We start from the raw sequence: 16022 nt of genomic DNA, 5'->3' as shown, positions 1-16022 counted from the left end.
ACTCACTGACATACATGAAACGTTTTTCTTTGGCCATTTTGAAAGTTTCAGGGTCACTTTCCAGTCCAGTCTAATTAATTGAGTTAGTTAAAGGGCTTCTGTGTTTTGTGCTGTGCTTTGCAATATGTCCTCCTCGAGCTTTGACCTGCATGCCTGAGAAAATTCTGGACAAACAAGACACATTGCACTTCTAAATCGTAATAAGAGCCTACTTAGCGAAGGTTAATTTGATGTTGATGTGTGTCATTTCATAATAGCTTCCATAATTGATTTTAAAAAAAATGAGATTGGGGAGAATATGCAGGAGTGTGGTTTGTTTATGTGTCTCAGTTTTCTGGTTTGAATAAAGTACTCTTATGATCTATGACAGATATTTAAAAAATTAAGGTGAGTCCATGGTATAGGAAGCTTCAAACATATTTAGGCACTATATTTTTTTAATATCCATAGTTTTCCATCATTGTCCCACACTTTTTCCCATCCCTGCACAAGTATATGCTTGTCCTCACCATAAACGTCTTTGGACTGATGCCTCAGCCATTAGTTTATAGAACTCAAACCTTCGTTAAGCAGTTTAACCGACTTGGCAGCACCGTTTTTTGTGTGGGCTGAAATATTTGGCATCCCGGTGCCTCGGTTACTGTTTTCCTATGAATTTTAACTACTTTGCACCTTTCAGAATCCAAAAACTAGATAATTAAACAAAGTTTACTCCTAGAGTATGCTGAAGGAGAACCCTTTCTTCCTCCACTTTTTCGTTTATTATCTAGGTTGTGCAATGCAACAAGTAAAGCAAGCACTGGAGTTGACCAGTTCCATTATATTATATTGTATTAGAGACATGTGAGTACAGATTAGTCATAAAATATTGCAGTATTTCATGCATAGAATCCATCATGTGGATGTACGAAGAACAGAGTGATATCATCGTAAGGACACCATGGGTTATGTTTCATACCATTGCTTTTTTGCATTTTCACTTTTTCCACATCCGTGTCACCCTGACTAAAGAAACCTTCACGAAGGCTATATTCCTTCGAGCCTCAATAGTAATACAAACGCTTTGAATGACTCTTTTTGATAGAAAATAGCTATTTAGATACAAGTACTGCAGATTCTCAAGTGTACTTGAGTATGGAACCCGGCCGCCATTTAGAGAGCATATGCGTCTGTCTGTATTCTGTGCAAAAGTCACCTGTGCACCTAGATAAGTAAAAGTAGGCGATTTTAAATGGTTATTATTTTAGTCTTTAAATTATTTCTTGTAAACTTAATTTCTTGGATTATCTTTTTTTTTTTTTTTTTTAATGGATTTTCACATTATATTATCAATATTATAAATACAATTTTTATGAATGTCTCAAACTCGATTGTTGGGAGGGGGCGCTATAGCTTGGTTCATGAGAAAAGCCCTGAATAAAAAATAACACTGTTCTTAAATGAATATAAATTTGATCAATAAGAAAATAAATTGCTCAGAGTGACTGGTAAAATTGAAATATTTTGATTTCAAATTTGTCTTAAGCCATAAATTCTCTAAACATGAACTGGTTTGAACATGGCTTCTTGCATACTACTTTCATGTAACATTTAACTTCTGTGATATATGTATGATGGTGCACATGCAGCCATTTTAGTCACACAACCATTGTCAAGCAAATACATTATGTTTAAGATACCTGTACCAGATGCAGTAGACCACTGAAAGTTATTTGCAAGTTGCATCGTCTAAAGGGATATCAAAATTCTAAAACATGCAAAATGTCAAAAATAGAATGATATTTTGGGGCATTATATGTATATATATATATATATATATATATATATATATATATTTATATATATATCTCATTTTTTCAGAGATAATGCATTTTGAAGACAGCATTATCTTAAGCTGTGATGTCATTAAAGTTACAATGGCAAAACTCGCAAGTCAGTCATCGTATTGATTTACTTTCAATTAGTCAAATAGGTTGACATTTGAAGTTTTGGTAGTTTTTGTGGATAATGCTTCTGACTTGTGTCACAGTTAGGTGCAGCAATAGTACAAAAAATGACCTGGCAAACATAATTCACAGAAAGCTAACAGGGGCTAGTCCAGCAATGAAAAAATAAATGGACATTGCAGGCCAGCCAGCTGCTTAGGATGGATAACTGGGACCCATCGGCGGTAAAACGTTAGGCTGACCAATTAAAAAGAAGCACTAAGCAACAAAAAACGGATGTGGCTACAAACACGAAGCCGGGAATATACCAATTAACACGGCATATTGGGCAACTGCTAACGAGGCTGACTTCGGCCAAACAAAACTGGAAGCCTTCGGTAGCCCCGACGCAAACGGAGGCTATCCGAACAATATCAAACCAACAGACTAACACACAGTGATAAACACAAAGGGTAAGCCACAATCGCCTACCTAAAAGGAGGCCATGGCAAAAAAGGAACATGCACAATGACGTGGGTAGGTAATCGCACCTTCAACAGCTTTTTGAGATCGATGCAATCGTTATTCACTTCAATCATTGTCTGTTTTTCGAGGTGTGTCATACGTCCTTTCAACAAGGCACGCCATTGTTTAGAGTCTTGTATTCTTCTGGTGACGTCAGAGCTCTAGAGGATATGAACCAAATCTGTCAACTGTGAGATTAAATCTTGCCAGTCCCCTGAATTGTGGAATATTTTGAAACATATGTTGTGGGTAGGAACACTACACATTTCGTGCATCATTGAAAAACATGGTATTTTATAATCCCTTCAAGCTTCAGTTCAACAGTGATGACGATATCCTTCCTAGAAGGAGCATTTATGTCAAACTCCTACATTAACTTGCATTTTAAGGCGGGAGCCTCATGATATCGTCCTGTGGTCTGTAACTTGCCCTCGGGCCGCTTTCTAGAGACTCCTGATGTAATGTTTTATGGTGCTGAGCATCTGCAGATGCAGAGTGAGGCATGCAATTATTTTGCCTGATCGCAGAGAGCAATAATCAGACCAAGGATTTTGATCTGGCGCTCACCTCAGCCCCAAACAATAGAATTACTGATGGTATTAGCAAACTGAAGCCATCCAGTAATTTATTTTGCTCTCTGGATGTACATCAGATAGACTTACCGTAAATTCCGGACTATAGAGCGCACCTGATTATAAGCCGCACCCACCACATTTTAAGAGGAAAACCGATTTTGTACTTACACAAGCCGCACCTGTATATAAGCCGGATGCGCCCACATTAAAAAATATAACACAAACACAAAATTAACGCTGACCCAAATTTAAGTCCCGCAGTTGTAACTGGATATCCTTCATTAAAGTACACAGTCCAAAACTCACAGCCGGCAAAATGAACGGAAGATGATACCGTTACTTAAGGTTTGGTGCAGACCTGCAGAGTCTGGGTCCAGTTGAAAGTAATCCAAGGAAAAAAGTGTATATTTCCAGAGGTAAGGGTGGGAAAAATACATATCCACTATTGTCCGCCGTGTCCACAAACACTCACCTTTACCGGCCCCCACTTCCCGTCAGCCCGCGTTTGTTACGCCCCTTCCTTATAATTCGCCAGTCCAAAACATGTCAGAATAAGTGTCCAAAATAAATACAAATAAATACATTACAAAAATATACAGTTGCAAATACATATTATACATGGTTACACTTATTCACAAAGAAAGACGGTACACCAAGAGAGTTTTCAAAGCTTTAATAATAATAATATAACTTTCATCCCAAACGGTGCCTGTGACAGGGCAGTTAATGGTAGCAACACTCAAGCGCCGCTAGCGGCCGTCAGAAAAATTACATAAATTGGCCGCATCACTGAATAAGCCGCAGGGTTGAAAGTTTGGGAACAAGTAGCGGCTTATAGTACGGAATTTACGGTAATTTAAAAGTAATGTAAGATAACTAGTGTTTTCTATGCTACTATTTATAGATTGTGTTTTTGCTGTGTTCAACAAATATTTAATGAGAAAAATGTTCATTTATTCATAAATCTGACAGTGCCTCACAAGACACTGTTCATCTCCACCTACTAGCAAAGTCATCAACTCTTAAATTGACACAGAGCGCAATATTGCAATAGTGTACCACTGAAATGAGATCACATTGTTATGTGATAATCAATGTTTAGAGAAGAGGGAGAACTTGTTGAAACGGTTTCACTTGAACATGTGGAATACTATTATTCTCTTTAGAAACATGAACTTTTGGAGTAGCTCCTTCACAAACAGCTATTAGGATACCAGTTTTTGCTGTATCTGTCCGAACCTTACAGATTACATCACATTTTATGACTATCGTGCATATGCATATATTCTAATAACATACATTTGGATTGTATTTGACAGTTGAAATGAGTGAAGTCAGTGATTTCATGTTTTTGTCAATTAAAAAGTAAAGGTACATATATTCAGGGTTGGGTAGGGTTACTTTAACTGGATTACTTTCAATTACTTTTGGATTACTCCAATACCAAATATGCCAATAAAAGACAAAATAAACTAAATATGAATAAAATTACAACATTTTGTGCAGGCTTGGGGACTAACGGAATACATGGAATGGCAAAAATTATGTTGGCAAGCTGTTTGGATTTATTTTCATTTTTTTTCTGTCGCATTTTATGTTAGTTTTGTCGGAGATAAGAGATCAAAGCCAGGAGAGAAAGCTTACCACGTGTTGTGAGTCATAATTGTATTCATGTTTAGTTCCTTTGGTATTTTATTAGCATATTTGGTGTTGGAGTAATCCAAAAGTAATTGAAAGTAATCCAGTTAAAGTAACCCTAAATGTAAAAATGAAACAAAATTAGTGCGTTTTCAATCTACAAGTTCTCAGTTTTGACAATCTTAAACCCAGTGTATTCCAACCAGTTCGCTGGGGTACAGTGGTTTGTGTGCCGCAAATTGCCCATTTTTACCTTTGCAAAAAAAACATTTAATTGTTTCAGGGATCAACTTTTAACTGTAACATTCATCTATATCTGTAGGTGGCAGCAAATAACGATTGTTTTTTTTCCTTTACATACCTGCATTAGCTATATGCCTATACACAATTGTCTTTTCATAAGGTGGTTTTATTAATATATTTTGTTGTCACTGTTGCCAATTGGCCCCGCCCGTCTGGCGCTAGCTGCGGCTCGTTGACTGATTGGTTTCCCTCCTATTTAAGCTAAGTGCTCTCACTCACCCTTTGTCAGTCTGTCAACGAACCTCTGCATCCGCAAGACGTGTGTTTTGACTCTGTCCGGTATTGTTCCCGTCTATTTTGTCCTGTTTGATATCGATCTCCAGTGTCTGGTATTGTTCCCGTCTATCTCGTCCTGCTTGTTATCGGTCTCCAGTGTCTGATGTCAATCCTGTCTGCCTCGTCCTGTACGGTATCGACCTCATCTGTTCGGTATCTGATCATGTAATTCGCATCCGCCTCGTCCACCTCTGGCTTGCAGTCGTTCCACGTCAGTGCCGTGGCGCTGTCGTCTGGAAATATAGAGTTCACATTTTAGGTCACAAAGCCCTGATTCACAATTTATTTTGGTGCAGTAGTAAATATATGCTCATTTTTTGTAATCGCCATAAAATCCGAAAACACGTGACATAAACAGTACTGAGCAGAACTGAAAACTATTTAACACTTCTGTTTCTCTTTCCGTATTGTAAGAATCATTGTCAGGTCACTGGAGTTTTCTTTAATCCTCGAGTAATGATGATAAGCAAATGCAATTTGATGCGTTATACAAAAAATTGAATCAAAACATTTTTGACACATGATTTTTTTCAATGGCTCCTAAAAGGTTGAGAAAACACCAGTGTTCATTTTACCTCTGAAAAGTGATGGGTCCCGGGGACTCGCATTCTCAAAAATCTATGGGTCCCAACAGAGATCTATGGGTCCCCAAAATTTTGTGTTATCGAGGTTGAAATTGTAAATCGGCGACAAATATATAATATAAATCTATACATTCATTCAGTTTTAATCATCACCGTTTATTGGTAATACAAATTAGTTATCACTTCAAGATTTTTCAGTTCACAAAAATATTGTACATTATACAAAATAATATTGCTGAAATAATTATATTAATATATATTTTCATTCAGTTTTAATCATCACAGTTAATTGGTAATACAAAGCAGTTATCGCTTCAGATTTTTCAGTTTACAATATTGTAAATTATACAAAATAATATTGCTGAAATATTAGTCTATATATTCATGCAGTTTTAATCATCACAGTTAATTGGTAACACAAAGCAGTTATCACTTCAGATTTTTCAATTAATATATTCTTCGTGGTTTGCTGTCCAGCCAGTTGTAATGCCTTCTCAAGGTCCAATCCATTATCATCCTACTCATAGCGTAACCAAGAATAAAATTGAGTCCATTTTGGCAGAAAAGTCCTTCTCTTGCTTGGGAGTATTATTTTGTTTATTTTCTTTCGTCGAGTTGTTCGCTTCAACACACATGTGTTCCTAGCCTCTCGTGTTTTCCTAGCGATCTTCCGAAGAATTTATCTGCCGTTTTTTCGTGCCGGAAATATTGCCGTTGTTATCACTTTCTGCATTATGTTTCGACTTATTACTTATTGTGTTAATTTTCACCTTCCATCGACGACAACCAACACAACAATGACATCATATCGAAGCAAGGAGCTCTCGTTTGCCAAGATCGGCGTGCAGACGAAAACTCGCGATCAGAGAGACCAAAACAACAATGGCGGATCTGCCTGATGAAAAGTTTGGAGTGCAGTAAATCATTGTTAAAAATAAAAGTAATGGGTAATAATGACAATTTTGTGTCGAAAAAGTTGCGTCCTGAGGACGCACGTTGATTTGACACTATGCGTCCCCAGCAAAAATGATGCGTCTAGGACGCAGGGACGCGGGCAAACGACAACACTGAAACACTCATCAATCCACCCTAGCACTATTATTCCATTTGATTTGGCCTCAGAAAGTGAGATATTCTTAAATATAATGCAAATTGTCTCAGGGACAGGGACAGTAGCGTGTTTTGTGTATTGCTGTTAGAGACACAAATAAAAAGACCACCTGTCATAAACTGGACCTTCGATTAGATTAGATCCAACGGATGGATTGAATTGATATGAAAGAGACTTGCCCTTCATGCAGGTTAAAGTGTTATTAGCAGAGCTGTGTGTATTATCCAAAGCATCTTATATTAACACAAGGTCTGTGCCTCCCTTATGAATTTAAATGTCATTATACAGAATGCCTCTATCAATATATGTAATAATATAGCCATCTGGGACCCCACTGGAAATGTAATATCATCACTCATCTGTTCATTTTATCACCTTTTGTTCATCCTGAGATTCTCTTTCACGCACGGAGAGACTGAGGCTGACTTTGAAAATCAACAGGTAACTGCAGTTTTTGAACTGCTGGCAATTTAGAGAGAAAGAGCAGAGCAGTTCAATTTCCCTGTCCCGTTTTCATCGACTCTCTTTCTTCACTTTACGGCATTTAAGTGTCGGCTCTTCCTCTCCAGAGCTCATATGAAATGTATTTTTATCCATTGGGGGATGGAGTTTCTCGCGGTTGCAGTTACGCACACTTGTAGCATCATAAATTGCAGTGCAAGTCTAAAGCATGTGATATACTCTGCCTAGATAAAACTCGGCTGTTTTATTTGAACTGAGCTCAAAGCTCTCACAAAATACAGGTGAATGCAAACGATCAAAACCCAACTTTTTCAACTGTTGTGTCTTGGAAAAATCTTCAGTGGGTTGCAAGCCTTTGTCTGGACAAGATAATGCTGTGGAGGAAACAGGGTGAATGATACTCTTTAACAGTTGATGGCGATAATGCCCTGCAAGTGTGAGTTGTATAACCGTCATGTGTCACGATAGAAGTAAACTGGTTAAGTGTGTTTACACATATTGAGCATGGCCAAAGACAAAAACAGCAATGAAAATATGAGATATGGGCGGCTTGCAATTAGGGAGACATGGTGGATGGTCAAGTCAGACCAGTTTTTTTCACAGTGTAAATGGCATATCTGAACACTTTTGTTTTGGTGCCTGGACACGACTATTTGTAAACCAATCAGTCAAGCAAATAACTGTCAGGACCAGAACGGAAACAGGACCCACTCGCGTATTGTTTCTTACAAGTGTTATTAGAAAAAAGGGAGAATCTGGGGATTGCTGGACACGGGAAGCAGGTCGCTCTGAACGCGAAAGTGGGACTTACGTGGGGAGTGGTGAAAAATGGGTCAGTAGCCGCGATGGAAGAGAAAAAACGTGGTCGGGATCGGAAGCAAGTCGAAAGCAAGGAGAGTAGAGTAGATGTGGTCGAGATAAAAAACGGATCGTTATTCGGGACGGGAGAACAGACGTGGTCGAGATCAAAACAGGTTGTAATTCGGGGCAGGAGAGCAGACGTGCTCAAGATCAAAACATATTGTAGCGAGAGACAAACGGGAAAGGCGAAATGGGGCTTGCTGTGTAAAAACAGAGATTCGCAGACAGACTGACAAAAGAGGACTTACAGGACAACATTTTAATACTGACATGGAGCCAATCTGTCAACAAGCTGCAGCTGGCGCCACACGGGCGGGGCCAATTGGACGCCATGGCAACCGTGACAATCACAAAAAAAATGCCTATGACGCTCACAGGCAAATATGAAAAAAAAAAAAAAATCATGTATTTTAGTTACTTCAGTCTGCAAAAATGGTTTATTTACAAAAATGAATTCAGTGGTTGGCTCAGCTTGCCAGGTACCTTTATTGTGTTTGAGGCTAGTCCTTGACACTGGCCACAATAAACCATGTTTTTCATTCATGTTAACTCATTCTGTGTTCTTTAACTGTTCTGCCTTTGAAAGGTTAGAAAAAAAGAAAATGTTGAATCTTTCCCATCTATATTCGTCAATACCAGTGAAGGAGCTGATGATAAATGTAAAATAACTTTTTTAACAGGCATTAACCTCGAATGCACAAAACTGACGTTCAGTAGTATTGGTACGTGTTGTCTAACTCGGTAAAACATCAGCGCCATCACGTTGAAACCATCGGTATGCAGCAGGCAAATTTAACATTTTGATTCCTGGTCCCTTTGCTCAGTAACAGCACAGATGAACGTGGATAAACAAGTGACCTTAGATATATTCAACTCAGCAAATTCTGTACATGATACAACACCGTTCTAAAGAAATGAAGGAAACACTTGGCAAAAATCTTTTCTCCTAAATTTGTGAACTTTATTAGGGGGGCAAAAATTAAAATATAACACGTTTAATGCAAAAATATAGTGGCATCACACTTGTTGTTTGTAGGAATCCCCATCTCTCATCTTGATAAGTTAATAGTTTAGAGGACACACAAAATAAAGGCAGAAAACCTCCATTATTTTAATAGCTGGCAAGGAGAACAGTCAAGGATTGTACAAAACTCTTAAAGATACGAACATACCTAGCAATTCTAAAGGTCTTCCTCGCTGTAATTTGTTTTATTAAATCCATCAGGTTTCAAGAAAGCAGATTGATCTCAAAGAAATGGAGCTCAAGTACAGTAACATGATTGTGACAATAGTGACAATATTGTGATAGTCAAAATAACAAAAAACTTCAACATTTTAAGCAATCTCCTTCGAGGATGGGCAAGACTAAAATCATAACTATATACTTAATTGAACAAAGATTAAATGATTTACTTATCAGAACTTCTTTGAAAATGAACTCTTTAAAAATACATTAAAAATATATATGTATTCAGTTGGGAAACTAAAGTTGAGAAATACATTTTTCATTATGTTGAAAGGGTGAGTTTTGCGGACATAAATTGTTATATGCCAAACATGGCAAATTTGTGGACAAAATTAGAAACACATTGGATGGGCTTATCAGAAACTAATTTTAGACATCTATTTTTAGACTAAATCACATCTAAAACATAATTATTTCCAAATACAACCTCTAACACAATGGTTAGGAATCTTTTTAACTCAAAATAGCCATAAAAGCTAAATATTTTTATTTCATTCTTAGACCAACACACTATCTTTTAAGACAAAAATCAGCATAACCGCCAAACCTGCTTTCCAGACAAAAGCTAAATCATCAGACCAATTATTTCACTGTTTCACATTTGATAATTTGATAAAATACTGTATTTAAAATGATAATAGGTCCAGAGCCTGAGTCCTACATCAACAAATATCTCAATGTAACTTTGTCTCCCTGCTGCGAGTTACTTTTTGAACAAGATAATTGTTTCAAAACAAGGTTGTAGCAGAGGTCTTTTGTAAAAATGTCACAATATACTTAAGACAAGAACGATATGGATGTATTAAGAGGAGTGTGCATTATATGCTGAGAACCACCCACCCAATCAAATTGCCCGATGTGCCTTTAAGTTCCGTGGTTTTTTATTGCAAGGTGTCTCAACAGTGAACATACATTGTTTAATGAGCTTCCATATTAAGAATTCCATAGCAGCATACAACCAAAACAGCGTATGTGACTGTAAACTGTAGTTGGAAACATTGCTCTATATTTGGTAGACTGAACTTTAAAACTTTCGGCATTTCTTTGACTTTGAATAAACTCAAATTGGTTAGACGTACAGATCATAGTCGAAGTCCTAATTTCATCTCCGAGCCAGATGTACACATGAAAAGAGCCACTCGTCCCCGACTCCTGCTCTTTAAGATGTCAAATGCAGGGTAGGAAGCCTTAAGTTAAGTATTTAACTTGATAGCACTGATAGTATTCCAACCTTCTGCTTCCAACCATGAAACTTTCCATTTGTATTATTGCATTGGAATCAGTGTTCCCTTTAAGCTGCGCGCGTGCGCAATTGCCCACTGCTCGCACATTCTCAGCGCACAAGAAAATCTAGCCAGCGCACAAAAATGAGGGCTCAACATTACTAATTAAGAAGTGACTCAAGTCAAAGTTTCACTGCATGAAGGTAAAAATTCACGGGTTCCCCCGACGTTGTGTCCTAAATGCAGTATTTTGAAGTCGAGTCGAAGGAGAACGAAGTTGAGTAAAGTTAGTAGAGTTTGTCGGGGAACCGGCTTCTTCGGCTCGGCTCACTAAAATGAACCAGTTTTTTTCGGGTCCTAATCGGCTCTTCGGGTTGTTTTTGCTTCTTTAATCCCAACATGACCAAATGTTATGTACAATTATGCACAAAATTACTTAAAGGAAGGGGGGAATAGAACAAAAAAGAAAAAAAATAATACCAAAATGAAAAGGTAGTGAAAAGCTGAGAAAAAAAGAAACAAAAGGAAGAAAATAAAGAAGAAAAACATTTGAAAAAAGCTAGAAAAAAAGAAAAGAAAGACATGTAGGAAAAAAGTAAATAGAGAACAAAAAGAAAAAAGTAACAGCTCGGAAAAAATAGACACAATGAGATTTTTTTTTAAGGAATTTAAAAAAAAGTAGAAAAAAAACACGGAAAAAAGAAGAAAACGTTTGTGTTGCATTCAAATAATTTCCAATTATATCAAGTGAATCTTGATTAAGTACAGTTCTGTATCTTACAACTGACTAAATAAGCCCCCAAAAATGTTAATATTATGCGACAAAATATATCAGGAAATAAAAAGAAATGGATATCTTGTGAAAAGATTGTAAGAACAAACGACGTTTGTAGGCCGTACAACCTTTGCAATAGTACATGAGTCAATTCATTCGAAAGAGAAAAATAATTTTGCATTGCTGGAAACTCGTCAAAATGTAACTTGATGTCAAGTTTTGGACATGTTTGATAATTAATTATCTTGCCACACTTGGGATTATGGTTGCTCACTGTTGGTTTAAGCGCTGCTCACCGACTTAGTGTGAACGCTCAGACCTGTGGAAAATTAGAGGGAACATTGATTGGAATTCATATATTCATTTGAAAATAACAAACATTTATTTTCTTATCCCATGGCAATCCATCTAAAACTTAAATTGGATAGATTTGGTCCTGCATGCAAATGTGATCTTTATCTATTGTCCAGGAAACCAACGTGTTGTCTGTGGAATTCTGAAAGAAAGAAAACAAAAACCTAGGATCCATCTTAAGGAGGGGGGATGTTCATATTCTGATTCTAATTAGACCTGCACCCTCTAATGTTTCTCCCACGACTGCTCCCGTTGCCAGAGTGAGGACATGCACCAGGCATTCAGACATGCTGAGGAGAGGGGCCGAGAAAGGGAGGAGTCTTCATTCCCTCTGACTGTGATACGAGCGGGCGAGCGAGTGAGTGAAAGAGAGAGAGCGTGATGGAGAGAGACCGGGCGAGTGAGCGAGTATGAGCTGGAGTATGGACGGCTCGCCAGACGATGCTCGAGTAAGCCAGAGAACACAGTGAAAGTACGATAAGCAGCCCATCAGGAGAAGAGCTACCGCCGGACAACTCTGAAGACAGACTCTCAGGAAAAATCACACAAGGAGGATCGAGGACACCCCATAGCGGCTTTCCCCCGGTAAACGGACACACGCGGAAGCAAGGCTGGAAGCGGCAGCACAGAAGAGCGCTGTGTCTTCTTCAACTTCACACTCCTCCGCTCTTCTGTTTTCCTAGGTTTTGCCCTCTCACGCTCCATCATGAACCCTCTGGTCCTTCTGCTCCTGTGGATCTTCGCACGAGGTAGGACCCTCTTCGCTTTAAAGTTCATCCCTTGCGTGATTGTGACAGTTGGGCAACTGGCTGGAAGGCTCGAGTTGGAGTTCTTCCCTCACTGTCATGTGCGACTGTGCGTGCTGTCATCTGTGATTTGATAGCCTCAGATGTGCGCTTATAAGTCCCAGTCAGGAGAGATTTTTGTTTAAGACTCTGAGTGTCCTCTCTGGAAACTCTTGGTTGTGCTCTCCTCCGTCAGTCAGTCCTTGCAGTCAAAGCCGACAAGTTAAATACTCTCTTTGTGAGCTTGGTATTCCTCTCACACACTCACATGCACACACACAAAGCCCCCTAACCCCGGTCCAGTCAAGCGTTTACCCTGGGGCCACGTTGCTTTGAATTGACAGCCCTTTCCCATCCAGTCCCAACAAACGTCTATTCTGGCGGAAAAAATTCAGAAGAATTGGGTTTGTATCAGATTGCTTTATGGACAAGGGGCAGCGTGTCACAGTGATGTGATCTCACAACTAAGAGGTCAACGGTTTGATCCCAGACTGACACTTTGACCGTATATTTGAGAAAGTTCTGAACCTTAAATTGCTCATGATACTCTATGAATGTAAAGCACTTTGGAGGCATTCTTAGTTGGAAAAGTGTTATAGAAATGGTGTGCCATTCACCAACTGTTAATTAAGTTTGTTCTCAGGTTTACCATTGGTCGTCTAGTTTACGTTGCTGCCACCTGTTTCCCTCGATGTCAGAGGGAAGGACGGACAGTTTTTACAGGGGATGCCTTTCGAACAGTGGACAACCAAGCTGATTTATAGCACAAGGGAAATAACCCCACTTACCCATCACATCACTTTGCTGTGGTTATACTTTCCTGCTGACTTTGTGTTTTGCATGAGGCAAAATGCTGATAGACCGTAATGGTAAAACACTGACACTCTAATTCCCTTCTTCCAGAGTTGTTGTCCACTCTGGGCTTTTGAAGTTTATTATACAAGCTGTGCTGCTGAGTTGAACAGTTACGATTTAAATGGTAGCCAAGGTTGTTTTGTTGTTTTTCTGAGATGACATCGCATCACGGAGCCATCTGTGCTTATTTTGATGTCCAAAATGATAATCATCCTTTAGCTTTATCTGTTTGAAGCATCTGCTAGAATTTTTATCCGGCGCGGCAATCACAGCAATTCACCCCAACCAGCATGAACAGTATTTTAATGATGAATTGATTATGCATTAATATATGCTAATACTACAAACAGTAAAATATCCTGAACGAGTTTTTAATGGTTGACAATGACGATGCTTTTTCCTTTAATGCAACAAAAAAGAACCATAAAGACGGAAGGACACGTATTTGGGACTTTGGCAATAAAACATGTTTTTGTAGGCTGGTTTTCACTGTTGACAACATTTGTAGTCTGATTTAATCAGAGAGCAGTGAGATGGATATTTGATAGTGGTTTGTTAATATGACACGATGTATTGCAATATCAATTTTTCGGTCCCTTCCCTCCAGCTAACGGCATTGCAAATCTTTATTCAGCGTGAATCCTATTTCTATTAAAAAGCTCCAATGATTTTCTAATATCAGGAACGACAACATTTTGTTTTGCATTTTATTGCAGGTAAGCATCACTTTTCATAGGTCACCGAATCGGTTTTTACATCCCCAAGCAACTAAAGACACCATATTTCAAATAAAATAAGGTTGCACTATTGGTTATTACCGTAATATAACATAGACTGTTTTCCCCCGCCAGGTAAATGGGGGATAACGACATACCTTTACCATGCAAGCCTCTGGAGGAGGAAAAAGTGCCTCCGAGTATGTCGTGCAAATTACGTCTGTTTATGTGGCAAGTCGGTGTCAGCAGAAAGCCTCTCAGAAAACAATCTTGTTTTTATGAACACGGGGGCAGAGGGGACTCGTGGCGGCAAAGACACGTCCTGCGCCAATGCGAGAGACAAAGGGAGCATGAAAATGTGAAAATGAAAAAAGAGACTAACTCTATTCGCAGAGGCGAACAGCAATCCTTTCCCACTCCCTCCCCTCCACTCCCTTAAAGTGAGAATCTAGAGACGCTCTCCATCCTGTTTATGTTGTTACTGCATGTAGGGCACCTTTTCTTTTTCACGGTCACCTCTCCTGCCAGTGATAAATGGCATAGCAAGCAGCGGGTTCCAGGAGACGGTCTCCAGGAACACATTCACCTTAGGCCAAACTTTCCCCGAACATTGTCCATCTCCCCACGCACTCATTCTTCTCTTTTCTGTCTCGACCATACATTACGCTGAGCGTGCGCGACAGTCGTCTTGGCATCTTGATTTGGCTCCTCTTATAGCTGCTCTTTCTCTCCGGTATCCCTTTTGGCGGACTCCATCGCTCTTAGTTTTCTGCTGGTAAGAGATTGAGAACTTCAGCTTCTGTCAGGCAACCGGTGAAATATCGGAAAACCAGGAGAGGGAGTCAGGGAGTAGAAATGGCTTTTTTGAAAGGGAACGTGGATGTGCCTGACAACTGCAGAGCAGAAAAGGCTCAACTTTGACCTATTCAAAACATTGTATATCCTACATCTTATTTAAACCAATTTTCAGGGTACGTTGTATTGCTGTATATATGAGAAAGTGAGCATGCATAACGTTTGTTGGATTTTAATCACAATTTTACAGATTATTTCACATGATTCTCCGCGTGGGTTCTATTCGCACTTTTTGTGGCAATGTAAATCAGAGTGTGGACGGTTGTGCGCCCTGCAATTGATTTTTTTTTTGATAGTTTAGTTAGACTTTTGCTTCAAGTCAGGGTAGACTTAAGAATATACAATACATAAATCAAGACATACATAATATTACTCGCTTACATTGACTTTTTAGATACAAAATAAACACATTACAAACAAATACATGAATCAATCAATGAATATATACATAGTTTCACATACTACTTTTATAGTTTCACTTTATATTTTGTATTTTGTTAAACATAGAAAATATTAACAAAAAAAACCACATTGCGTCAATAAAAAAAAAATAGCAGAATAAATGATTAGATTGTTCTCGGATACACATAAGTACACCATACATAAATACATTAATACATATGTTTTATTTGTTTGAAATTGAATGTGTTTTTTCAAAAGGCGTTCAACATCATAATATGAGAAATAATGTATTTTTCAAGAAACACTGCTAAACATGCTTTATATTAAAAATAAAAATAAAAAAGACATTACAACTACAAGAGCAATGCATAGCTACATATGTGTGGTAAGGGAAAGAATACAAGAATGAAAACGTAGATTTAAAAAATTTAAAAAAATAGTCAAAGCCTAACAAAATATAGAAAAATCAGAAACAGAACTTTACATTTCTTAAAAGGTTTTGAGAGTTCAGAATCTTTGATATTGAAGTGAAAAGCCATGGAAATCATGGG

General features: G+C 38.3%; 1 protein-coding gene across 1 annotated transcript in view; it reads left to right on the top strand.

Moving 5' to 3' along the window:
• The window catches only part of kirrel3b (kirre like nephrin family adhesion molecule 3b), a 320980-nt gene that overhangs the window by 6769 nt on the left and 298189 nt on the right, over window positions 1–16022 (top strand). The window contains exons 2-3 of the mRNA XM_088345714.1: window positions 12118–12443; window positions 12542–12607. Of these exons, the coding sequence (XP_088201840.1) occupies window positions 12565–12607 (43 nt within the window). The 5' untranslated portion in view covers window positions 12118–12443; window positions 12542–12564. The remainder of the gene's footprint in view (window positions 1–12117; window positions 12444–12541; window positions 12608–16022) is intronic.

The sequence above is a fragment of the Urocampus carinirostris genome, chromosome 10 (assembly GCF_059441175.1).
Source record: "Urocampus carinirostris isolate Australia breed hairy pipefish chromosome 10, RoL_Ucar_1.0, whole genome shotgun sequence".
NCBI lineage: Eukaryota > Metazoa > Chordata > Actinopteri > Syngnathiformes > Syngnathidae > Urocampus > Urocampus carinirostris.
This window is presented reverse-complemented; position numbering and strand designations above follow the sequence as displayed.